The sequence below is a fragment of the Petaurus breviceps genome, unplaced genomic scaffold (assembly GCF_028583685.1).
Source record: "Petaurus breviceps papuanus isolate PSGF00001 unplaced genomic scaffold, PetGlider_PUasm1.0 118, whole genome shotgun sequence".
NCBI classification, from domain to species: Eukaryota; Metazoa; Chordata; class Mammalia; order Diprotodontia; family Petauridae; genus Petaurus; species Petaurus breviceps.
In genome coordinates, this window is record NW_027185616.1 from 19471440 (window position 1) to 19497888 (window position 26449).

Consider the following 26449-nt stretch of genomic DNA (forward strand, 5'->3'; position numbering starts at 1 on the left):
ATGATGGATTATGTCTCCTTTGACTCTGAACATCTGAATAACCCATTCTCAATGCCTTACCTTAAAGTAGTGTCTAACAGCAAGATTTTTAAGAAAACATATAACCTGTTTCCTAACCAAAAATAATTTTGGTTTAAAAGAGAGAGATAAGAGTAAGACTTCTACTCACACCTACCATCTCCATAATCAGGGTGTCTAAGAAAGCTGTCATCTGACTGTCAGGCACTCAATAGGAATGTCATTGTTAATCTTTCAGCTTTCTGTTTTTCTCTTAAAGGATACTAGATAGGAGTTTGGGAGGAAGGATTTGGGAACTCGCTTGGGGCTCTTATCCTTTCCATTTTCCTTTTCATTAACCCTTCACATTAATCTCCTGCTGAATAAAACTTATAAGACAGTTGAAAGGCCACAGGGAAATGGCCTTCAGCCTCAGCAAAGAAAGCAAAAAATAAACTTTTTTTTTTGCTTTTTGGAGGGGTGCAAGCAGGGCAATTGGGATTAAGTCATTTGCCCAAGGTCACACGGCTAGTAAAGTATTAAGTGTCTGAAGTTCGCATTTGAACTCAGGTCCTCCTCACTCCGGGGCTGGTGCCCTATTCACTGCGCCCCCTAGCTGCCCCAAACATTATAAATCATTAGAAACAATTTTATAGGTGGGATACTTAATTTGCAGGCAGAGATTAGACTATGTGAACATCATCTAGGACATGTCATCTTACAGTCAGAGATGATTACACGACACTAAAATATGAAAACAAAACACAACCACTTTGGACCTCTGTGTCATCCATAAAATGGGGGGTTTGAATTAGACAATCTTCAAGGTCCCTTTCACCTCTAAGAAAAATGGAGAATTAACTTGTGCAGCTTCATCATCTTCATCAAAAGTGCATGGTGAGAAGATAGGTGGCATGTAACATTGATAAAGTTAATTAAACAAAAACCTCTTGACTTCCAGCAGTGAAAGTGACACACAAGTTAGAAATTACACTTTTTTTTTTTGCCTTTTTTGGAGGGCAGTTGGGGTTAAGTAACTTGCCCAAGGTTACACGGCTAGTTTGTTTGCGTGGGTGTTAAGTGTCTGAGGCTGGAACTGAACTCGGGTCCTCCTGACTCTGGAGCCGGCACTTTACTCACTGCTCCACCTAGCCACCCCCAGGTTAGAAATTACAGCCAGGAAAACCATTCATATAGAAAGGGAAAGAGGCTTGCAGTTTTTTGATGTTGATGGTAGAACTGAGGTTTGAGTCTCAGTTTTCAGGCAGAACTGAAGGGCATGGGAATTGTATGAAGTCTGAGTAAGGTAGGTTAGAGACAGCATTCATTGGTCATAGACCAGAGAGGGGCACAGTTGGGGTTTATGGGGAGGGGTCACAGACAAGAAACTTAAAGAAGAATCATCTGAGTGAATAAATGTAGTTCATTTAAGGTTAATGAGTATAGCCAACAGGAGGAAACTTGAGGAAAAGGCTGAGAACAGCTCTCATGTAATGTCTAAGTGGACAGATCCATATAACAAAAGTCACATTGGTGTATAGCCATTATCCCAGGATAACTTTTAGCTCAGCCAAAGTTTAAGTTGCTTTCTGAGGGAAAGTGGATAAGGTAGCTTCTGCACCCCAGAAGAGAGAGTAATGTTATATGAGTATTGATTTTGCAAAGGAAAACCTGTAGAGCTGTACCTTCCAGAAAGCCCTTGCATAGCTTAAAATTGATAAAGCTGCTGAATGTTCAGAGAAGAAACTATAGGAAATCCTTCTGTCAGCAGACTAGAAATGTTTCCAAGAAGGCTAGGTTTTATCACTGTTATCAGCTGGGCATGAATATATTTCAGTTTTCAGAAAAAAAAAAATAATTTCAGTATTGGGTGTGTAAAATTTTCAGTTGCCTTTTTTTCTAGTCCTAAGTATATATTTATGCTTATTTAGTCCTTGTTTCAGCAGTAATATTCATTGCTTTTTGGTTTTACTTTGGGTTTTGAAAGTGTGACATTTTTTTATTTCAGATCAATAAATGGACTAGGAAAAATCTTAGAGACCCAGAGATCAAGGTATTTTTAATCCTTTTATTGACAGTCCTGTATTGTGTTCTAACAAACTGATAATCATTTCTTAGTATGATTGAAGCATCTGCAGATAATTTATTATAATGGTGCCCTTACCCTAGTTCTAGCTTATATTAAACTATAAAGTGGCCTATAATCAGTTATTTTTCAGTGTATGCCTGTATGTTTCAATTTTCCTTTAAAAGAAATCTCATTCTAGGGGTACAGTTTATATCTGAGGGTCTCCTGTAATTTGGATAAGAATGATGGTTCTTTTTAGCTCTTTGACTTTTACAAAAACCATGACTTTCTTTTTAAAAAAATACTTCTTTAGGTGCTTTAAAAAAAATTTATTCATTTGGAAAATTGAATTGCTTCAGTGTTATAACTAAAGTTTTAAGCCATGATTGGTTACATGAGATTAAATTTTTCTTTAATGAAGAGTGAGATCAAAAGTCTTAGTCACTCAGAGTTAAATTAGTTCTGTTTCCTAGAAGTGTGAAATTCTGAATGGGTTATCATAATCCAGGTATTAAAGTACATTTTAAATTTCAAATTTATTTAAATCCTGATGCATACTTTAATTTTTTAATTACTTAAATCCTAATGTTTCTTGGTTGTTTAAAAAAAAAAAGAAAATTCTAGGGGTGGCCAGATGGCTCAGCGAGTAAGAGCACCGGCCCCAGTGTTGGGATGACCTAGGGATTGAATCTGGGCTCAGATACTTAGCACCACACCCAGAAATAACTGGCTGTGTAACCTTGAGCAAGTTACTTAATTCCAATTGCTTTAAAAAAAAAAAAAGAAAAAGAAAATTCTCAGGTTAAAAATATGTATTTTGCAATTCTGAGTCTGTTACTTGAAGTACAATGATCAGTGCTACTAAAAGTTGCCCTAATTTCAAATAGTCTTTTAATTTACATAATGTAAAGTATCAGGAAATTGACAGTTAATCAAAGTTGGTAAAAACTAGACCAATCCAAACAGTAACTGTCCATTATTCTGTAGGTGTTCTAAGAATCCAGAAGTGGTCACCAGTCTCTGTGTTGTGACCTTTTGCATGAGTTTGTTTGGTTTAAATAGTGAACTTCCCCATTTCTGTGAGGAACATTTTTCTTTTTCTTCCAGCGTACTGACAATTCTGCAAGTCCTAGTGAGTTAAACATTTGAAATGTTTTTTAACATTTTTTTGCCTTATCACTTTTAGTGTTTATTAAAAAAAAAAAATCCACCAAAAAAACCCCAACCCACAATTGTGGTCCTTTGTGAGAGAAGCAGCCTTATGAGATAGTGAAAAGAGTCCTTCTTCTGGAATTTTACTTCCCTGGGTCCCAGTTTTCTCATTTGTCCAATGAGGGGTTGAACTAGGTGGCCTCAGCGGTCCCTTCTGGAGCCAAAGTTAAAATCACATGATTCTTTGGTAAGCAGTCATCTTCTAAACTAGTGTTTAGCGTTCAACAAATTGGGGTGTCTGCATCGCTCTTTCCATAAATGCAATAGACCAGAGAGCAAAATGTATTTTCAAATGAACACAATCTTTTTGTTAAAGTTTACTGAGGATGAGCAAAATGAGATTGCTGAGAATGGACAAAGCTAGCACAGTTGGTAATAAATCAAAACAGGCTTTTAATCTTGTAAATTCACATTTAAAAAATTTTTTAATCTGAGGGACAAGCTTTGATGTTTTATCTGTTTGGGAGAAATTTAATCATCATTTTCTAAACTCCAAGAGCCTGATTTAGAATTCTAATTACTTTTCTTTTTCCTTTTTGGAGGGCAATTGGGGTTAAGTGACTTGCCTAAGGTCACACAGCTAGTTTTTGTGTTAAGTGTCTGAGGCCGGATTTGAACTCAGGTCCTCCTGACTCCAGGGCCAGTGCTCTATTCACTGTACCACCTAGCCGACCCTCTAGTTACATTCTTGTTATTTATAATAATCTATCATTTCATCAATATGAAAACTCTCATCATCAAAGCAGATGATACCTCCTATGCCTATAAGCTATGGTTTAGCTCTTTGGGAGTTGCTGTTTCTAAAAACATATTACCCTTTCACCTCAGAATTTAGGGAAGTCAATAATTGGGTGACAGATAATACAGCCAGTTACTTTTAAGACCTTTCCAACCTTGTGCAATCTGTACCAGGTTGCTATGATGGCATAGTTTTCAGGAACCCAGGGCCATCTGTCTGCATTTCAGTGATGATGTATTGGTAGGACCTTTGGTGCATGAATTCTTTCTGTGTTACCTTTATTATGTTCTTTTGTAAATCCCCAATTAGTGATTTTTCTTGTATGGTCTGTGTAAAATTTATTTTTAGAAATAAAAGAAAACTGAGACTTATAATGCTGACTATGCAATGCAGGCATTGTCAGGTTTGAGTATAGAGACGGGTTAAAAAAAGTTGATGGGGGGGCAGCCAGGTGGTGCAGTGAGTAAGAACGCTGGCCCCAGAGTCGAGAGACCTGGGATCAGTTCCAGCCTCAGATACTTCACACCCACACCCCCCCCCCCAAAACTGGCGGTGTAACCTTGAGAAAGTTACTTAACCCCAGTTGCTTTAAAAAAAAAAGGTGATGGGGTGGAGTCTAGATGGCAGAGTAAGATCAGGGGCTTTTCTTGATCTCTCCCCCAAACCCCTCCAAATATATTCTGTAAAAAATGACTGAACACATTTTAGAGCTACAGAACCCACAAAATGACAGAGTGAAACAAATCTCTAGCCCAGGACAACCTGGAAAGTTGACAGGAAGAATATATTTCATCAGGCTTGGAGTAGAACACAGCCTGGTGTGGGACACGTGAGCACAGTAGAGGGCTGGAGCAGGCCTCAAGGGACTGAATCACTGGCAATTGTGGCGATTTCCAGACTTCTCAACCCACAAACGCCAAAGTCAACATAGAAGGTCAGTGGGAAAACCCTGTGGGACCTGGGTGAAAGAGGAGTGTGGTCCAGCCCCAGCCCTGAGGTGGTAGAGGTGAGGGGCGGTGGCAGCAGATTGTGGGGGATCTAGTGACTGATGCAAAACCCTGAAGCTTGGGACAGTACATCCACTACCCACCCCACTGGAAGCCTCAACAAAGAGAAAGTCAAGTATTTGGCTGGGAAGATGAGCAAATGGTATAAAGAAACTCAAACTATAGAATCTTACTTTGGTGACAAAGAAGATCAAAACATACAACCAGAAGAAGTCAAAGCTCCTGCATCAAAAACCTCCAAGAAAAATATGAATTAGTAACAGGCCATGGAAGAGCTCAAAAAGGATTTCGAAAATCAAATAAGGAAGAAATATTGGGAAGAGAAATGAGAGTGATGCAAGAAAATCATGAAAAATGAGTCAACTGCTTGCTAAAGGACACCCCAAAAATACTGAAGAAAATAACACCTTAAAAAATAGATTAACCCAAATGACAAAAGAGGTCCAAAAAAACCAATGAGGAGAAAAATGCCTTAAAAAGCGGAATTGGTCAAATGAAAAAGGAGGTCCAAAAGCTCATTGAAGAAAATAATGCCTTAAAAATTAGAATGGAGCAAATGGAAGCTAATAACTTTATGAGAAATCAAGAAATAAATCGGAACCAAAAGAAGGAAAAAATTGAAAACAGTATGAAATATCTCATTGGAAAAACCACTGACCTGAAAAATAGATCCAGGAGAGATAATTTAAAAATTATTGAATTTCCTGAAAGTCATGATCAAAAAAAAAGAACCTAAACATCCTCTTTCAAGAAATTATCAAGGAAAGGAAGACGATGGGCACTGGCACAGAGACCCAGATACCAGGGCCAGCAGAGGCCCTGACAAGACCTGATCAATGTGGTGTCAAGTTGACCCACCAACCACAAGGGCCATTGCCAGGCCTATCACTGCAGAGCTGGGACTGGATGGAGCTGGCTACAGAAACCACAAAATGACAAAGAGAAGCTAACCTTCTGCTAAAGACAGCCCGGTAGGCCAGCAGGAAGTGGCCAGTGCAGCGCTCTTGGAGCCAAGCCCAGCCCAGCTTGAGCCCGAGGTTTTAGCCTCAGGGTGACCTGACCAGCCTTTGGCTGGAGGAACTTCAGATCACCAGTAGCTGTGGCAGGATGCAGAATTATCAACCCCTAGATGCTAAGGACAAAGTGAGAGGTTAGTGCTGTGTGGACTTTGGGGCCTGGGAATTCAGGAGTGTGGTTGGGCTTTGCCCCAGGGTGAGAAGAGGCTGAGGCATTGGTAGCCATGCAGCTGCCACAGCGTGGCTGCTTCAGAACTCCTGGCCTACAGATTGCAGGGGGACCAAGCGACCAGTCTGAGGGGAATCGCTCGCTCTTTAACCTGCTTGGATCTGGATTGTGGTCTATGGTGGAGATCCTAGGGTGCGTGACCAGTTTGCCAGAGCATGAGGAGGCTTCAGAGAAGGCACCCCACGAATAGCTCTAGCAGCTGAAAAACTGCAGCGTTTGGGACAAAGCTCCCCCTGCTGGTAGCAGAGTTCTACTGTGGCAAAAAGTTCAGAAGTCAAGTAATTGAGTGGCAACATGAGCAAACGAGGGAAGCAAGGCAAGCACAGTAATCCAACTTTGGACTCCCTTTTTGGGGACAAAAAGGATCAAAGCATGGAACTGGAAGAAAACAGCAAAGTCAGAACTCCTGCACTAGAAGCCTCCAAGAAAAGAATAAGCTGCTTACAGGCCATAGAGGAGCTTAAGAAGGATTTTGAAAACCAAATAAGAGAAGTGGAGGAAAAATTGGGAAGAGAAATGAGAACGATGCAAAAAAATTATAAAATGAGAGTCAAAAACCTGACTGAAGAAAATAACACCTTAAAAAACAGACTAATGCGGGGCGGCCAGGTAGCACAGCGAGTAAGAGCACCAGCCCCAGAGTCGGGATGACCTGGGATCCAATCCAGGCTCAGATACTTAGCACCCATCCAGAAACACCTGGCTGTGTAACCTTGAGCAAGTTACTTAACCCCAATTGCTTAAAAAAACAAACAAACAAACAAACCAGACTAATTCAAATGGCAAAAGAGGCTCAAAAAGCCAATGAGGAGAAGAATGCCTTAAAAAGCTGAATTTGCCAGATGGAAAAAGAATCTCAAAAGCTCACTGAAGAGAATCATTCCTTCAGAATTAGGTTGGAGCAAATGGAAGCTGGTGACTTTATGAGAAATCAAGAAATCAAGAGCAAAATAGAGGTTGAAAGAATCCATCAATCATCTCCTGAAAAAGATCCCAAAAAGAAAACTCCTAGGAATATTATAGCCAGGTTCTGGAATTCCCAGATCAAGGAGAAAATGTTACAAGCAGCCAGGAAGAAACAATTTGAATACTGTGGAAACACAATCGAGATAACCCAGGATCTGGCAGCTTCTACACTGAGGGATCAAAGGGCTTGGAATATGATATGCCAGAGGGCATATCATTCAAGCATTCTTGATGAAAAAACCAGAATTGAATAGAAAATTTGACATCCAGATACAAGAAGCAAGAGAAGCATGAGAAGGTAAACAGGGAAAAGAAATCATAAGGAACTTATCAAAGTTGAACTACTTACATTCCTACATGGAAAAATGATAATTGTAACTTATGAAACTTTTCTCAGTATGAAAATAGTTGAAGGGAATAGAAATATATATGTATACATACATATATATGTCTATATAGGAGGCTATATGGAAATATAAATGCATATGTGAGAATGTGTTCATATGTGTACAGGTTTACACAGACAGGGTACAGGACCAGTTGAATAAGAAGGGATGATACTTAAAATTAAGTGAAATTAAGAGGTAAGAGAGGAATATAATGAGAAGAGATGGGGAGAGATAGAATGGGGTAAATTATCTCATAGAAGAGGCAAGGGAAAACTGTTACAATGGAGGGCAAGAGCAGAAGGCAAAAGGAAATGAGTCAACCCTATTCTCAATGAATTTGGCTTAGGGAGGGAATCACATACACACTAAATAGGGTATCTTGCCCTACAGGAGAGTAGCGGGGAAGGGGATGAGAGGGGAGATGATGGAAGGGAGGGCAGGCTGTGGGGGAGGGAAGTTGGAAGAACCCACTTTTTTTTTTTAAAGCAATCAGGGTTAAATAACTTGCTCAAGGTTACACAGCCAGGTGTTTCTGGGTGTGGTGCTGAGTATCTGAGCCCAGATTCGATCCCCAGGTCATCCCGACCCTAGATCCGGTGCTCTTACTCGCTATGCCACCTGGCCGCCCCTGGAAGCACCCACTTTTGAAAAGGTATAGGATCATAGTAGAGAACATAGCAAGTAGGGGTGGCATGGGATGGACGGAAATATAGTCAGTCTATCCCAATATATCCACTGTGGAAATGTTTTGCATGGGTACATGTGTTGAATTGCTTGTCTTCCCAGTAAGGATGGGTGACGAGGGAGATAGTGAAGGAATCTAGAATTCAAAGGTTTAAAATCAAATGTTTAAAAAATATATGATCATTATTATTATTTTACATGTAAATGGGAAGTAAGATATACAGGCACTGGGGCATAGAGATCCACCATGCCCTACTGGAAAGTCAGAGGGGGAATGGGGGAAGACATAGGAGAGAGAAGATTGGGGGAGGGGATATGCAGTGGGATTGCTGTTTTGGTGTGGTGGGTAGGGGAAAAATGGGGAGAAAATTTGTAACTCAAAATCTTGGGGAAATGAATGATAAAAACTAAACTAAAATTAAATTAAATTAAAAAAGAAATTATCAAGGAAAACTGCCCCAATATTTTAGAACCCGAGGCTAAAGTAGAAATTGAAAGAATTCACCAATCATATCTTGAAAAAGATCCCAAAAAGAAAACTCCTAGGAATATTATAGCCAAATTCCAGAGTTCCCAGGTCAAGGAGAAAATATTGCAAGCAGCCAGATAGAAACAATTTGAGTATTGTGAAAATACAATTAGGATAAAACAAGATCTAGCAGCTTCAACATTAAGGAATCAAAGGGCTTGGAATGTGATATTACGGAGGTCAGAGGAGCTAGAATGAAAACCAAAAATCACCTACCCAGCAAAGCTGAGTATAATATTTCTGAGGAAAAACTGGATATTCAATGAAATAGAGAAGTTTTAAACATTCTTGATAAAAAGACTAGAGCTGAATAGAAAATTTGACTTTCAAATACAAGACTCAGGAGAAACATGAAAAGGTAAGTAGGAAAGAGAAATCATAAGGGACTTACTAAAGTTGAACTGTCTACATTCCTACATGGAAAAAGGACATTTCTAACTCATGAGACCTTTCAGTATTAGGGTATTTGGAGGGAATAGATGGATGGAGGGATAGATGGATGGATGGCACAGAGTGAGTTGAATATGAAGGGATGAGGGGACAGCTAGGTGGTGTAGTGAATAGAGCACCAGCCCTGGAGTCAGGAGGACCTGAGTTCAAATCCACCCTCAAACACTTAACACTTTACTAGCTGTGTGACCTTGGGCAAGTCACTGAACCCCAATTGCCTTGCTTTCCCCTCTCCAAAAAAAAGAATATGAAGGGAGGATATCTAAAAAATAAAATTCAGGGGTGAGAGAAGAATATATTGGGAGGAGAAAGGAGAGATAGAATAGGGTAAATTATCTCACATAAAAGAGGCAAGAAAAAGGTTTCACAGTGGGGGAGAATGGGAGGTCGGTGAGGGAATGAGTGAACCTTACTGTCATCAGATTTGGCTTAAGGAGGGAATAACATAAACACTCAATTGGGTATCTTACCCTACAGGAAAGTAAGGGGGAGGGGACAGAGATATAAAAGGAAGGGCAGATTGGGGGAGGTGGTTGTCAGAAGGAAACACTTTTTTTTTTTAAAGCAGTTGGGGTTAACTAACTTGCTCAAGGTTACATGGCCAGTTATTTTGTGTGGGTGCCAAGTATCAGAGACCGGAACTGATCCCGGGTCTCCTGACGCTGGAGGCTGGTGCTCTTACTCACTGTGCCACCTGGCCGCCCTGAAGCAAACACTTTTGAAAAGGGACAGAGTCAAAGGAGAAAATAGAATAAGTGGGGGGTGGTGGGATTGGATGGAAGGAAATATAGTTAGTCTTTCACAACATGACTATTATGGAAGTGTTTTGCATAACTACACATATATAGCCTATATTGAATTGCTTGCTTTCTCAATGAGGGTGGGTGGAGAGGGAAGAAGGGAGAGAATTTGGAACTCAAAAGTTTTAAAAACATGTTAAAAATTTTCTTTATATGCATCTGGGAAATAAGATATACAAGTAGTAGGGTATAAGAAATCTATCTTGCCCCACAAGAAAGTAAGGGCATAGGAGATAAGGGGGGGTATGATAGAAAGGAGGGCAGACTGGGGGAAGGGGTAATCACAATGCGTGCCATCTTGGGGTGGGGAGAGTGGAGAGATGGGGAGAAAATTTGGAATTCAAAATCTTCTGGAAATGAATGTTGAAAATTAAAAATCAATTAATTTTTTAAGAAAGTTGATAAGACTGGGTTAATATCACAATAATTCTGGCAAATGAGAGGTAGGCTTCAATAAATAAAACCCATCTAAACTTCTTTTGTCTCCAAGCTCTGTTCTTGTTTTTAAATACCCCTTTGGAGAAGACTTTTGAGAGAATCATAGGATTATAGATGTAGAAAAAGTCAGCAGTGCTGAATAAGAAAAACATATGTAATAACTTTTTTTTTTTTAACTTTTTGGAAGGGGGGAAGGCAGGGCAATTAGGGTTAAGTGACTTGCCCAAGGTCACACAGCTAGTAAGTGTTAAGTGTCTGAGGTTAGATTTGAACTCAGGTCCTCCTGACTCCAGGGCCACTGCTGTATTTGCTGTGCCACATAGCTGCCCCATATGTAATAACTTGTACCAAGTGATAGCTGACCCCTCCTTTTTGAAGGACTATCATGTGAAAGAGAAATTAATAGCTAATACCAGCTCACACTTGTATAGCACTTTGAGGTTCGTATTTTAAACATTCTCATTTTAATTTTCACAACCATTCTGTAATGAAGATACTATTATTATATTCATTTGATAGAGAAGGAAACTGTACCTTAGAGAAATTAAGTTATTTGCTCTAGGCCACTCCAACAATATTTCTTTGAGGCAGAATTTGAATCCATGCTCTCCTGAAAAGTCTAATATTCTCTTCATTGTGTGTGCCCCATCATCTCTCTACTTAGACTTGTTTTGCTTGACCCCAGAATTGGAAATAGAAACGGTGGGAGGAAATTAATGGAATTATTTAAGATTAATATAAGGAAAAACTTTCTAATGAATAGGAGGTATCCAAAATAGAATGAGCTGTCTCAGGAGGTAATGGATCCCCTCTTACTAGAGGTCCTCAGATGAAGACTAGATTATTATAAGATTTGAAAGGACTTTAATCATCTGGTCATTTAGTCAGCAAGCATTTATTAAGCATTCTGGGCCAGGCACTGGCTAAGTGATTGCTAAGGTCCTTTGAGACTCTAAATCTCCACCTCTGGAGATGGAGATAGAAACAGAAAGATAGTCTCTGCCTTCCAGAAGCTTACATTCTAGGGGGGGGGGGGGGCAACAACACATGAAAAGGGGAGAGGGGAAGGAAATCCACCTCCCTTGTATTATAGATGAGGTGACTGAAGCCCAAAATACTTAAATTTCCCCAAAGTGACAAAGAAGTATATGGCAGAGGTGGAATTTGAACCCATTTCCTCTGGCTCCACATCCAGTGTTCTTTCCTTGAACTTTGTGGTCAAGTAGGGCTTATAATGGAGGAACTCTGGGGTACCTTCAAGCTGAGATTATCCTAAGCATGTCCTTTATAGACCACGATGAAATGAAAAATTGTAATCATTAAAGGAGATAGGAACCAAAGATGCAGAGTAAAATAGTCTAAATAATGAGTGGGTCAGAACTAAACCCTGGAGACATTAAAATTATATTAAAGAATGATGGTAGTTCAAATTGGACTTCAGACACCACCTGTGTGACCCTGGGCAAGTCACTTAACCCTGTTTTCTCATCTGTAAAATGAACTGGAGAAATGTAAATGGCACTGTGTATTACATTGGTTTGATTCTAGCCTACATTTTCATTACCCTTCTTACTCTATTATTGCCAAGTGTCTCTGCCAAGAAAACCCCAAATGGGGTTACGAAGAGTTGGACACAACTGAAATGACTGAACAACAGATGAGACAAATGCCAAAATATATGGGATACAACCTCAGCAACCCTTAAAGCAACATTTCTATATCTGAACACTTCTGTTAAAAAGAGAGGATTGTAGAGCATGTAATTTTAAAAAGCTAGTAAGACCAGAAAACTACTAAGCCCAAAGATGGATGGTTTTTGTATTTCAGCTACACTAAACAGTGTCACAGTACAAGTTCATACTTGTACAGACTGTGACATGGTTTAATATCATGTCTTAGTGTACGGTTTTTATATTAACTACCTGTTTACAAGGAGGGGAAAATAATTTGGAATTGATGAGTGAGGAAGAATTTCAAAAGAATTTTTCCCATGAATCCTCCTTTGCATCTGCCTCAGCCACCCAGAATTTCTGTGTATTCCATTTTATTTTGTACTGCAGGGAGTTAGCTTCTTCACAGGAATTGTAAATCTTGAAATTGATTTTCATCTGTTTACAATATTAAGATCGCTCTTAAATTGTCTTGTGAATATTTAGAAAATTGAAACTGGTGAAGACCTATAACTTACCTTAATGAACAAACTTTGTTCTGAACTCTTAAGATGTGTGGCTTCAGCATTGTTCCTTACTAGTGATATTCTGATGTATTAATGGTACCATTTTCAGCTCATACTGTCGGCCATTTTTAGGACATTGAAAGTAGACAGTTGGCGGAGCCCTTTCCCAGCCTTGCTGCTTTATCTGGTGTATCTGCCCTGCTTCTCTCTGCTCACACAGCCTCCACCTCTAGTTCAGGCACTCTTTACCGCTTGCCTGGATTGTTGCAATAACTGCCTAACTGGTCGTTCTGCCCTTTCTTCAGACCATCCTCTATACAGCTGCTAAAGCTGGTGCCTGATAGTGTTACTGTCTTGCTCAGTAAATACCGCTGGCTCCCTCTTCCGCTAGGATTGGATGTACGCTCTGTGGCATTTAAAAGCCTTCACAACTTGTCTTCTCTCCTACCTGCCTCTCCACTTTTAGTATATGCCACTCCCCTTCCTGCACTTGGTGGTTCAGCCAAACTGTCTTTGCTGTTTTTTGCACACAGCTTATTCTTCTTTTGTCTCCTTGTCCTTGTGCAGGCTGGCCCCCATGTCCAGAATGCAGCAGTCTTTGTCTCTAATTCTTAGACTATCTGGTTTTGTTCAAAGTTTAGCTCAAGCACCTCCTCTTATGTGGGACTTCATCTGATTCTTCCAGCGGCCATTACTTCCCCTTCCACCAATTGCCGTGTACCTATTTTGTATATATTTGGATCTATACATGTTGTCTCCCTTGATAGAATGTAAGTTCTTTGAGGGCGTTTGATTTTGGCTTCTGTAGCCCCAGAACCTAGCACAGTGCCTACCTCGTCCATAGAAGGTGCTTAATAAATGCTCATTAATTGATCGGTATGGTCCAGAGGTAGAACATGCTGGTATACACCACACTGTTCCTAATTTCTCCTTCTGTTTTTCTTTCAGAGTTGACCTTTCCAGTGTCCTGGATTTACACTCTTTTGATGGCCTCTCTGGAATCAGGTAATTTCTAAGTTATCTGAGACGTTTTCGTTTTATCTAGGATCCTGATTTTGAAGGGCTAATTTCAGTAAACATTTTCTTTTCTTTATTTCCATAATTACCTTTTTCCAATTCTGATTCTGCATTTTCATGGAGCCTGTTACACCATAAGTTTCCCATCATTTCCTTCACATTGATAATTCCAGATAGTCTGCGGTTTGTGAATGGGTGATGTTTCTGAAGTTATTTTGAAGTTGTCATTAGGAACTCAGAATTCGTTTCTGGATAGAAACAATATTTTACATGGTGTTTAGGTTTCTGAGACATTCCACAGAAACCTCTATTCATGAGGAGGTCTAGCGCTAACAGTATTTTCATCTCTACCTGTTTGCCACTTTATGACGTAAGGTACATGGGAAAAGACCTTTTGAGTTACATCTTTGGATGCTTGGAGTACATTTCTTTCCTCTTAATAGTGGATAAAGTATTTCCTAAGCATTGCCATTCAGATGCAGGGACTCAGTGATTTGTTAACTAGTAACTCATTACACTTTCATAAGAGAAGTTATCTCCCTGGGAGAGTCACCTGGGAAAGGTTCCAGACTGAGGCACAAAATCAGCTTCGTTTCAGGGGCTGCAGACTCACTCCCCAGATGTGTATAAGGAAATAGGTCAGAAACCCATTTTTCCTAAATTAGGGGTTACCTGTAAGGTATTTTTCTCCTCCTAAAGTAGAACTTAAAGACTTAGAGAGTGAGTGTCACCCACTTCTGGCCTCTTATCTTTTAAAAAGTTTTTTTTTTTATTTTTTAACCAGTGTTGTATTTATCTACTGGCCAGTTAATAGTTTATTTTGCAAGTTTCTTGAACTATCCCCCTCCTTTCCACCCTCTGAAAAACAGAAAGTTTTATTTGCTCGACAGGCCCAGCAACCTTAATTGTTAATGCAGAGAAGTTGGAGCTAATTTTGCTTTTCATGTAGTAAGAAGATAATAATATAGTAATAGCTAACATTTATACTATGTGCCAAGCTTTGTACTCAGTGCTTCACAGTCATTACCTCATTTCATCCTCACAACTCTGGAAAGTAGGTGCTATCATAGTCCCTTTTTACAGGTGAGGAAACTGAGGCAAACAGTGACTCTCTCATGGTCACACAGCTAGTAGCTGTCTGAGGCAGGATTTGAACTGGGGTCTTTCTCAGTCCAGGCCTGAGCCTTTATCCACTGTACCACCCAGCTACCTGTCATTGCAGTTACACCAGAAAGTACCACAGGGCATGACTTGGATCTGGGGAGAGGGTGTAAATTCAGGCAAATGGAGCAGTCCTGGACAGACTTGAAAGTTTTTTTGAAACCTCCTGCCTCCATCTTCTTTTTGTCCTTTTCCATTGCTACCCATTTCAGATCCCCAATATTCACAGAATGTAGGAGTTGAAAGAGGCCTCAAAAGTAAACGTCACTGGGCCTTTTCTTGATTGGGGATCCTCTCTACAGTGTCCCTTACACATGGTCATGGACATTCTGCTGGAAGCATCCCAGCGATGGGTCCATCCCTGCTGCAGACAGTGTGGCTCCTCTGTGGTTTGTGCCTCTTCTTCATTCTGAACTCGGGGGCCAAGCAGAGCAAATCTCATCTCTTCCACGTGACTGGCCTTCATCCCCTTGAAAGGAGCATCCTCGTCCTCCCCACCACATCCCTCTCCTTCCCTCAGCGGTCATCTCATGGCCTGGGTCCCAGCTTCCTCATCCAGATGGCCCTCATTTGGACCCGCGTCAGCTTGTCTGTGATCTTCCTAAAGAATGTGACACAGAATTCCATGTAGTGGGACAAGGGAAGTAACTGTCACTTCCTTTGCAGACACTCTTCCTTTTAATGCAGCTTGGCACTTCAGAGACCCTTAAAACACGTTTATTGACTGCACAGTTGAAGAAAGAAACATGTGTAGCTTATCCAAGCTCAGAGCCTGGGAATTGAGGGTGGGGCAGGTCTGCCTTGAGTTCTGTCCTGAGTCATCATTCCCTCGACTATTCTCTTATGCAAATACTCTAGGTTTGTGTCTTGGAGGGATTCCAGAGTTACCTAGGGTTATGCATGGACTTATCTAAATCCTGCCTGTATCTCCATGAAGCCTCATTACCCATAAGACTCAGGAGACCTGGTATCTAAGGGACAGCCAAGTGATAGATAGCCAGTGGATAGAGCACTAGACCTGGAGTCAGGAAGATGTGAGTTCAAATTCACCTCAGACAACACTTAGCTGTGTGACCCTAGACAAGTCACGTAACCACTGTCTGCATCAGTTTCCTCATCTGTAAAAATGGGGATAATAATAGAAACCTGCCTCCTGGTTGTTGTAAGAATAAAATGAGATATTTGTTAATTACTTTGCAAACCTTAAAGTACTCTATAAATATATTCTATTAGTATTAGTTTGTATGATTTCTGTCCTTTATCTCATACCCACTGATGCATCCCTATGGTCTCCTATATTATTTCTGCCTGAGGTTTTGACATTTTTGATACAAATTATTATGGGAGTGCATTCATATATTACCATATTTAGTGGTATAGCCACTTAAGATAATTCCTGATTCCATGACCAGCCTTGAATTGGTACTTTAAAAAATTTATTTTTTAAAAATGTTTTGCTTTTTGGAGGGGAGGAGGCAGGGCAGTTGGGGTTAAGTGACTTGCCCAAGGTCACACAGCTAGTAAGTGTTAAGTGTCTGAGGCGGGATTTGAACTCAGGTCCTCCTGACTCCAGGGCTGGTGCCACCTAGCCACCTCTTTAATTTTTTTAAAAAAGGCTTTTAAAGGAATTTGAACTCATGTCTATGATATTAAATGAGCTTAATCTATGTTCAGAACTTAGAAGTTATTTGTGTTAAACTTTATGCCTATTGTAAAATGTTCATTCTGGAAATTTCTTTGTAGAATAAAATGTTTACCCCAATAGGTCCAATTTCTTTAAGTCTTTCTGTTTTTTTTCTTCTTATTGAAATTTTCTTTTTTATCACCAAAACTTTTAATTCCATAATAAAATCCTTGGCATGATAGGGAGTTTTTGTTGGCCATGTTCTTTACAGGATAGGGATAAAAATAAAGTCACCAAAAAACGAAAAGTGAAAAGGGAAAAGATTGGGAACATTGTCTCTCTTGGGAGTTTGATAGAGATTTCAGATGATAATGGTTTAGGTCAGGCTAGATAGAATAAATCTGTAATGGACATTACAGTTCTGTAACTTCTTCACTACAGAATCAGCTGGAACAGTGACCTCTATACTAGAAGGAGAAAGATGTCTTCTCTTGATGGAAAACTTTAAAGAGGAAAGGTTATTGAATGATGAGAACAGGCCAGTGGTCTCATAGTGTCAACTTCTTGTCCTAGGAGTTTAAGGGCCTAGAAGACAAAATCATGACGGAAGAAGTTTTTCTGGGCTGTTATATCTTTAGGAAAAAGTCAGATTTCTATTGAATTGGGTAGAAGGCATGTAAGAAGAAAAGGTCACCGGTGTAGGAATGTATAGAGGGGGAGTGAGAAAGTTGCTTGTTTCTAAGAATGAGTTTGAGGTGTAGACCAGGGAGAAGAAATAGCTTAAGACTGGGTTTAGGCTTGTTCTGATCGGCTCTGAGACAGAACTGGTGGCAATTTGTAGAATGTGCTGAGGGGCACATTTTGACTCCATCCAAGAAATAACTTTCACAGTGATCTTGGCTAAAGTAGAGTGAACTGTTTGAGTAGAGAAAGTGAAGGCCGGGTGACAGCTTACCAGGAATGTGTGATCAGGTATAGGTTGGGATAAAATGAACTATAGAGTCCCTTCCAGTTTGGAAGGTCCAAGAAAAGCACATCATTTATACTAAGCTTTTTATTTTTCAAAGGTGCTTCAATACAAATAGCCTTATACGACACCTATTTATAAAACGTTGGTGACAACTATTTAAAGAATTAACTATTGAATAAGTGTAGTTCCACTGTATAGAGTAGATGAGATATTTGAATAAATTTGCTTAATGTATAGCTACTAAACAGAGGGAACTCTTTCATAATTAGCCAGCTGGAAAGGATTTAATTTGACACCCTCCTTACCATGACCCCTATAGAGACTCATTCACTCCTAAGTTTCTCAACACATATACATATATGCTCTCCTCCTCTCTGCTAAACCTACTGTTACTAATTTACCCCTTACCGTTCTTCTTAAAACCTTGCAGATGTTTTGTTTTGAAGTCTCCATTCACCTTCCCCCATTAGTGTCTTAATATATACCACAGTAGTTAAGTGTATAATTTGTTCAGAAAATGCATTTTTAACAATTTAAGCCTCTCTTTCTCCCCATTGAATGCAAAATTTTATAAACATTGGCTAAACTTAAAATTTTTGAAAAGAGGGAATACTGATGAAGAAACTTTGTTTCTGATGCCCCATTTACTTGTAATTATGCTTTAACTCTAGAAAATATGGGGAAAGTTGATTAAATTTTTCAGAGTAGAAAGTGGTTTTGGACTGATGGATTTTTTTGCAAGCCAGGGTTAAAGTTAATTAATTAATACTGCACACTTTGCAGTTGAGCAGTGGCAATCAGCATATTTGTGAATCCTTCAAATTCATAATTCCAATGGCAAATGTTGTTTGTTTGCCTGATTTTCCCCTGTGATCATAACTGCTTCAAATATGATTTTTACCCCTTTAAAATTAAATTTTATTTTAGAGTAAAGGAATAAATTGTTTAGTCAGGGACTGTCTTACAAAAATAAATTAGTATGTTTGTTATTTCTGAGTAAGGTACCATATGCCTGTTATTCCAACTTTTTTTTTTTCAGTTTTGTTGATACGTATGCGAGGCAGCTTAAAGTGAGAATATTGACTCTTAAGAGGTAGAAGATCTGGCTGCAAAGCTTTGAGGGGTAATTTACCTGCCATGTCACCCTAGACAAGTCTCATTACTTCTCTTATAATAGTTCTTGCCCTTGTGACCTCACCAGGTTTTTTTTGGAGAAAGGACATTTATAGCATTTTGCAGACGGGAATTATATTTATATAGGACATGGAATGAGAATTTGGATGGTCTTTTATATTTAACTTTTTCCTTCAAAAACATAGTTAATTAAGAAGAGTAAGAGTATTGGACTCTGAATGTGTAAATATTTTCAGTTTACAGAAAAAACTACAACATGTGCAGACAACACAACCTCACCTTGATAAGGTAAAAAGAAAAATGTATTTTAAGTTATATAAGTTTTCTAGTTTTTTTAGTTTCACTAAAAAAAAAACCTGTATAAGAATATGTTTGAGAGCTGTGCTGCTGGTTGGTACACAACAGGTTAAATTTTCTTTTTTTTTTTGGAGGGGGAAAGGCAAGGCAGTTGGGGTTAAGTGACTTGCTCAAGGTCACACAGCTAGGGTGTCAGGTGTCTGAGGTCAGATTTGAACTCAGGTCCTCCTGACTCCAGGACCAGTGCTCTATTCACTGTGCCACCTAGCCTCCCCAGAACGTTAATTTTTTTTTTTTAAAGCAATTGGGGTTAAGTAACTTGCTCAAGGTTACACGGCCAGTTATTTCTGGGTGTGGTGGTAAGTATCTGAGCCCGGATTTGATCCCAGGTCATCCCGACTCTGGGGCCAGTGCTCTTACTAGCTGAGCCACCTGGCCACCTGAACGTTAATTTTTAAACCATCTTAAACTAACTACTTAAAAAATTCTATTCTAAGTAATAGTGATCATTTAAATAAAAGTTGTGTTGAACTCTCCCATTCTTTATGTAGAGAAGTAGATTTTTATTTCCTTGAATCAATTTTTCTAAAATTCTAATTCCCCCACCTCCCATCGCTGGTACTTGAAGCTGATGGGACAAAAGCAAATGTGATGCTGTGCACATTCATTCCTTTCTTCAGTGCTCTTCTGAACAAACTTCTCAGAACTCTGGAATATTCTGGGTTAGTATGAAAACCAGAATACACAGTACACCCTCTGGTGGGTCTGGAGTGGACAAGTGGATGGACTGTGTTCTTGTTCCTTCATTCCACCTCTGTTTTCTGGGACTATTAACTGATTTTTTAAACATTTGTGGTGGTCATAAACCATGCCAAAATAATAGAAACTAATCCTCTAATTTGCTCCCTTCTAGGGAACTTGTAAGAGATAGATCTGGAAGTTATCTCAGAGTCCATCTTTGGAAGCTGAGGCCCAGAGAGGGGACATAACTTGGCCAGGGTCATAGAAGTAGCAGGGGCAAGATTCCAGCCTGAGTCCTTCACTCCAAGTTCAGCACACTTTATATTATACCACATCACTTCCTCCTGTTGTAAGACTGTCTTGCTTTTATGTCATATGAGCTGTCTTTGAGGGACTCAAGTTTTACATTTTTTTCAAAATGACTTTGCCCATCAGTCAAGTGAATAAGTAAGGTAAGGACACAAGTCCCTGGCTTGTAGACTGCTTTCAGAGAGAACTGTCTGTCAGAATACCTCACATGCCAATGTCTTCAGGGGAAAAAAGGGTCAAAACAAAGACATAGAAGCATATAGAAATGTTTAGGGGAATACTATTGCTTGCAAAGTAAACTGGAAAATTGGGACAATTACCTTGATAAATGGAATCCCTAGATTGTTTCCTCATGAAATATAATTATATCAGGCAAAGATGTTTTTAGCTTTTGTTTATCCAGATGATGCCTTCAGTTGTTCTTGGAGCCTTACTATGAGAAAATCAACTATAGGTTTAGGATAGAGTAGTGGCTAGGGAAAAATGTCTAGATGGGTAAAAATAAGGTCTTCTGTTCTATCAACCCCTGTTTATTCCTTACTTTTCTCAGATTCCTTGCTTCCTTGTAGAACTGTGAGGACCAAGGTTGCATTCCATACAGTCATCTACAATAGAGACTGATTCAGGTATAAGACATGGTTCTCATTTCCTGCACTGTGGACTTAAGGATTTTAGTTTTCTTTTCTAGCATGGTTGGAATAGTGGAATACTGGATAGTTTGAAAGGCTTATTTAAAAAAAAAAATTACTCCCCCCTGGTAAATTACCTTAATTTTTTGCTCTTAGATTTTTTTTCAGTTCAAAGAGACTATTTATAGTGCCTGTAACTGCTACAAATAAATTCATTCCTGCCATCAAATTTTACATCTATACTTTAGTTTTTTAAAAAAGCAAGATTATTATATTTTAAGGCATTCCTTATTAAAAGGTCTATCTATATCAGACTTTTTCCACCTGATGTTGATGAGTTTCAGAGTAAGTTTCAGCATCTTTGAAGGAAGAAATTATTGAGACTATAGCATCTGTTGTTGACCAAGATTTTGCTGTGTTTTTTAGAGTTGTAAATTTTTTGGTGCTCTTTTCAGTGGTTTTCTAAAGGGAAAGAAAACAAGTGACATGTTCAAGTAGTCTAAACAACCCTAATGTTTTAAAAATGTATTTATTGTGGAAAGTTTTGTGGCTTAAAAGGTGATGATATTTAAATATCAGATAGTCAGTAGTTGGTTAGAAAAGAAGTTATAATAACATTTCCGAATGTCAGATACTTTTCTCTGTTATGGGCATTGTACTGTGAAATAACGTATTCAGAAGATTGCCTTTAACTTAATTCATCATAAGCCTAGTAGGAAATCGGTGGGAACAATGCATACAGCACTTTTTGTAGTAGCAAAGAGCTAGAAACAAAGTAGATTATTTGGATTAAACAAATTGTGGTACACAAATGTAATGGGATATTACTGCAGCATCAGGAAAGAATGATTATGATGAACATAGAGAAAAATGGGAGACTTAATATGTGCCCATGTTCCCATCCCTCCTGTCACTAGCTGTCATGTCTCTCCTACCCTCAACTAAACTCTGACAAAGCTGTCTTCACACTTCCCCTCTCTTTGTTCTTTTCTAAGCCCTTTGTACTTGGCTTCCAGACTCATGGCTCAACTGAAACTGTTCTCTCCAAAGTTACCAATAAACTCTTTTTTTTTTTTTCGTGTTTCATGGTCTGTTTATTATTTTAAAATCATGGTGGGCGGATTTCTCCTCTCACTGTCTGGTTTTCACACAGGTAACGTGGACAAAGGGAGTGCAAGGGTGAGGGGAGGATGGTGGGGGGCCAAAGGCTATGCCCAAACCCACCAGGGAACACTGGGAAATAATGCTCTGCTTGTGAGCCCCTAGCCCCCATGGGCAAGAGACTCGTGGCATGGTGTATGCCTGCTCCCATCCCCCCCTCCAGGAACACCTTGCCAGGACAGGGGAGGTACCAATAAACTCTTAATTGCTAAATCTCTTCTTTTTTCAGTCCTGTCTTTCCTGACTTCTTTGTAGCATTTTGCCTAGTTAACCACCCTCTCCTCTGGAATCCTGGGTTTTAGTGACACTTCTTTGTCTCTTGCTCCTCTCACCTGGCTGACTTTTCCTTTCTAGTCTACTTTGCTGGATCTGCATTCCTGTCAAGTCACTCCCACTAACTTTAGGCTTAAGAGGCTGGGTGGGCTCTGTCCTGGACCCTGTTCTCTTATCTCCCGCTTGTTTGGTGATTTCCTTAGCTCCCATGTTTTCATTTATCATCTCGATGCAGATGACTCCTAAATATGTGTGTGTGTCTGTATTTATCTCTCTCTCCAGTCCTTCTGTATTGTATCATCACGTGCCTGTTGCCATTTAGAATTGAATTCTCATAGACATCTGTCTAAATCAGAGCTCGTTTATCTTCCCACTCCCCTCCCTTATAAACTTGACTGTTCAGAGCACCAACATCCTTCCAGTTGCCCAAATCCACAACTTCAGAGTCAGCCTCCACTCTTCATTCTCCCCATGTACGCAGTCAGTTCCCAGATCTTATCATTTCCTTCTCCAGCACAGCTCTCATTTGGTACCCTTTTTTCCACTCATACCTTCCTAGTCCAGGCTTTCATCTTTTCTCACCTGAACTGTTGCCACAGCTTCCTGTTGTAGTCTTTCTGCCTCTAATCACTCCCCATTTGAATCCATTTTCCACTTAGTTGCTTAAAGTGATTGTTCCTAAAACATTGGTCTGACTGTGTGTACCCTACCACAGTTCCAATGGTTTCCTGTTAATTACCTCCAAAATCAAATAGAAACTCCTTTTTGGCATTTAAAGTTCTTTACAACCTAGCCCCTTCTACAAGCTACTTCTTACTGCACTCAGACAGACCTACTTCCTCTTCTTCACACAATTTGTCTTATCCCATGTACCTGGAATTCCTTCCTTCCTCAGTTCCCCTCCTTGTTGTCTTAAAGACTCCAGATCTCCGCCTGTACTAACGAGGATGCTATCCCTTCTCTGCTGAAGTTACGCTGTATCTCCTTTTGAGCTATCTTGTTTCCCACATTCAAATGTAGGTTTAGATTTTTCTCTGTGCCCCCAACGCGCTCTACCTTACTCTAGTAAACACTGATGGGTTGGGGGGGGGGGTGTGTGTGTGAAGTGAACAGTGGTCACTATGACTGCAACTATGTAAATGGAAAGAACCAAAAATTCTTTCCAGTTAGTCCTGGTAGAAGAAAGATATGCCTTCTGAGTCCCACAAGGTGTAGGAGGGTGCGTTAGACTTGTGTCCAGTAGTTTTGCTCAACTTCCCCCCTTCCCCTTTTCCTTCTTATTTATTCCAGAGGATGGTTCAGGAAGAAGAGAGATATATTCAGAAGTAGAGGAACATACAATTAGAAGATAAATAAAAATGTTTTCAAGATAAATTATTGTTTATAGAAAAAAAATCCCTCCACAATTGGTCAGGATTTAATTCTTAAATTGCACTTTAATGCTTGGGATTAACTGTCAATTCTTGCTTCTAGATATAGCTTTTCATTTAAGTCTTTTTGGTTTGTTTTCTTAATAGTTAATCGATTTGCTAGAGGGTGGGCCAGTATATCTGAATATACACACCCCCTCCTAAGTAAGCTGTTCTCTTCATTTCAATGGCCCACCAGCTTTTGCTTTTTTAAGGGAAAAATTCTTTTCACTTATCTGCTTAAGCACTTTGGTACTCACCAAAACAAAATGTAAATACTGACTGAAATCTTTTTTTGGGGAGGGAGGGGGGATTTAGCATATGAATGCACTATGGAACTCTTACTGTTGCTGTTTTGTCTAAGTTCTTTGTGTGCTGGATTTCTGTCATTGGGAAGAATAGGCCTGCTTAATTAACCATTGGAAATTAATGAAAGTGTGATTTCAGTTATGCTATGCTTAACTTCCTTCTCAGCCTCTTCCAGTGCTGGGTCCAGAGGGAAACCTTTCTTTGATTCCCCTAATTTAAAAAAGAAAAATGTTATTTTTAAAATTTTTATTTCCTTGTCATTTCCAATTATATGCCTTTCCCTTGTCTCTTCCAAAGAACCATTCCTTGTTAGGAAGAATAAAAAGGAAAAGATTAAAAAAAGCAGTTCATCTTATGTCAGCTGAGAAACAGCATGTGGGTGCTGCACCCCCATCCTTCTCCACCTCTGCCAGGAAGGCAGGGAGTGAGTGCATTTCCTCATCTCTTCCCTTGGTCTTGGTTGCAGAGTTCAGAAAACTGAACTGTTTTTGTTCTTTCCATTTCCATTGTTGTGTGGTGATTGTGTTATTTTGTTTTCTTGGCTCCACTTACTTCATAATAAATCGTCTCCTGCTTCTCTTGAATTCTTCCTCTTTGTCATCTCTTACAGAACAATAATATTTGCATTACACTCAGGTACCACAGTTTGTTCAGCCAGGGCTTTGCTACCAGAAAAAGTGGTGCTGAGAACTTTTTTGATTCTCCGAATTGTTAGTGTTCTCTTTGATCTTCTAGGGCAGGGTTTTGGACTAGAACCTAGCATAATGTTTTATACTTAGTAGGCTCATGGAAAATGCTTGTTGATTTGACTAATTGCTATAGCCTGCTGCTTGGCCTCACCGCCACAAGACTCACTCCTCTCCATCTATTGTCTACTAAGCCATCAGTGTGATCTTCCTAGGGCACAGAACAGTCTGTTACCCTCCTGCTCAATAAACTACAGGGAATCCCTGTCACCACCAGTGTCAAACCTATAATACACTTTTCTGTTTGGTTGAAGCCCTTCCTACCGTCCCTCCTGTCCTCCCTGACACAAACACATGCTCTGATCAGTGGCACTGGCCTTGGTCCTCCCACATTGTACAGCATTTCCTGACTGGCCATTTTCAGTGGCTGTCGCTCATACCTCTCTCCCTGTCCCCCCATTCTCCTCATCTCATTTCCTGCTTCCTCAACTTCCTTCAAGTCCCAGCTAATCCAAGCCTTTCCTCATCTCCCTCAATTCTAGTGCCTTCCCTCGATCGCCTGTGCCCCATCTGTTCTGTATGTAGCTTGTTGGTACATGTTTGTTTGCATGTTTTTCCCCCATAAGAGTGGAGCTCTGCTGGAGCGGGGCTGGTTTTTGCCTTTGTCTGTCTAACACTTGGCACAGTATTTGGCACATAGTAAGTAGGTGCTTAATAAATGTTCATTGACTGACTGAGTAAAGCTAAATACCTGTATTAAAGAAAGGATCACAAAGACTTGGTTGTACAAGTCCTTTCTCTTGTTGTGAGTACACCTCATAGACTCGGCCTTTTGCCATTTTGAGGTCCTTACTCTGGGAATCTGAGGGAAAATGTGCTGAGTTTTATTTTGTGGAAGGACTGGTGTAGTTGCACGAGCCAGTTCTACTGTAGAGGTGATAAAAGGAGTGTGTGCTTGATCCCCTAATAATTGCGGCTGTGGATTTGGGTATCGATGTACCTGGATTTACATCCTTTCTATGCTCCTTATTCCTAGTAGGTGACATTTGGGCAAGTCCCCGTTGACAGATGAGGAGTTTGGACTAGATGACCTCTAACATCCTTTCCAACTCTAAATGCTGTGATGTATCCTATGATTCACTCTTTCCCACCCCTAAGGGGAAAAAATTATTGGGTATTTTGGTTTTGAATTAACAAACATGAAAATAAGTTTTTTGTCTTGCTGTCTTGCTATTTGGAGTAAATTTTAGTCAGAGAAAACATGCCCTTACCTTTTATAGGATACCTAATAAGGAAAAACATTCTTCCATTCACCCAGGTTTTCGATCTCGATATCCCCCTTGATTCCTTACTCTCACCCCACATGTCCAAGCCGTTGCCAGTCTTGTTTCTTTCAACAGTATCTCTGGCTTTTCTCCCGTAATAGAGTCACTACCCTAATTCAGGTCTTCTTCACCACTGACTATATGCCTGTTAAAACAGCCTTCTATTTGGTGTCCTTGCCTTAAGTCTGTTTCCCACAGCCCAGGCCATCTTCCATATAGCTGCCAAAGTGATTTTTCAAAGGTTCAGGTCTGGCCATGTCATTTCCCTTGGGAAACTGCACTGGCTCCCACGCAGACACACACACACAGATACCACACACACACACTGTCATACTTGCGCACACACACTCCCTTCTCCTGTCTCCATGCCTTTTCCAATTGTCTCCCATACCTGCAATGCATTCCTTTTTACATCTTCATAGATTTCCCCTCTCTTCCTTAAAGAGAAAGGATGAGCACCAGCCTTCTACATTAGTAGTTCTCAAACTTTGGTCTCCAGGTTCTTTTACTCTCTTAAAAATTATTGAGGACCCCAGACAACTTTTGTTTATATGACTTATATGAATCAGTATTTATTCTATTGGCAATTAAAACATTTTAGTGTTATAAAAATAATTTTGGCCTTGCAGACCCTTTGAAAGAGGCTTGAGGTGTCTGGGCCACTGGACCCCATTTTGAGACCCAGTGTTCTACAGAAAGTCTTT

At 39.8% G+C, this 26449-nt stretch overlaps 1 protein-coding gene across 2 annotated transcripts in view; it reads left to right on the top strand.

Moving 5' to 3' along the window:
- The window catches only part of LOC138160268 (zinc-regulated GTPase metalloprotein activator 1A-like), a 69013-nt gene that overhangs the window by 38218 nt on the left and 4346 nt on the right, over positions 1 to 26449 (top strand). For both annotated transcript variants that reach the window (XM_069086888.1, XM_069086878.1), the window contains exons 9-11: positions 2006 to 2050; positions 13649 to 13705; positions 18843 to 18894. In XM_069086888.1, the coding sequence (XP_068942989.1) occupies positions 2006 to 2050; positions 13649 to 13705; positions 18843 to 18894 (154 nt within the window). The remainder of the gene's footprint in view (positions 1 to 2005; positions 2051 to 13648; positions 13706 to 18842; positions 18895 to 26449) is intronic.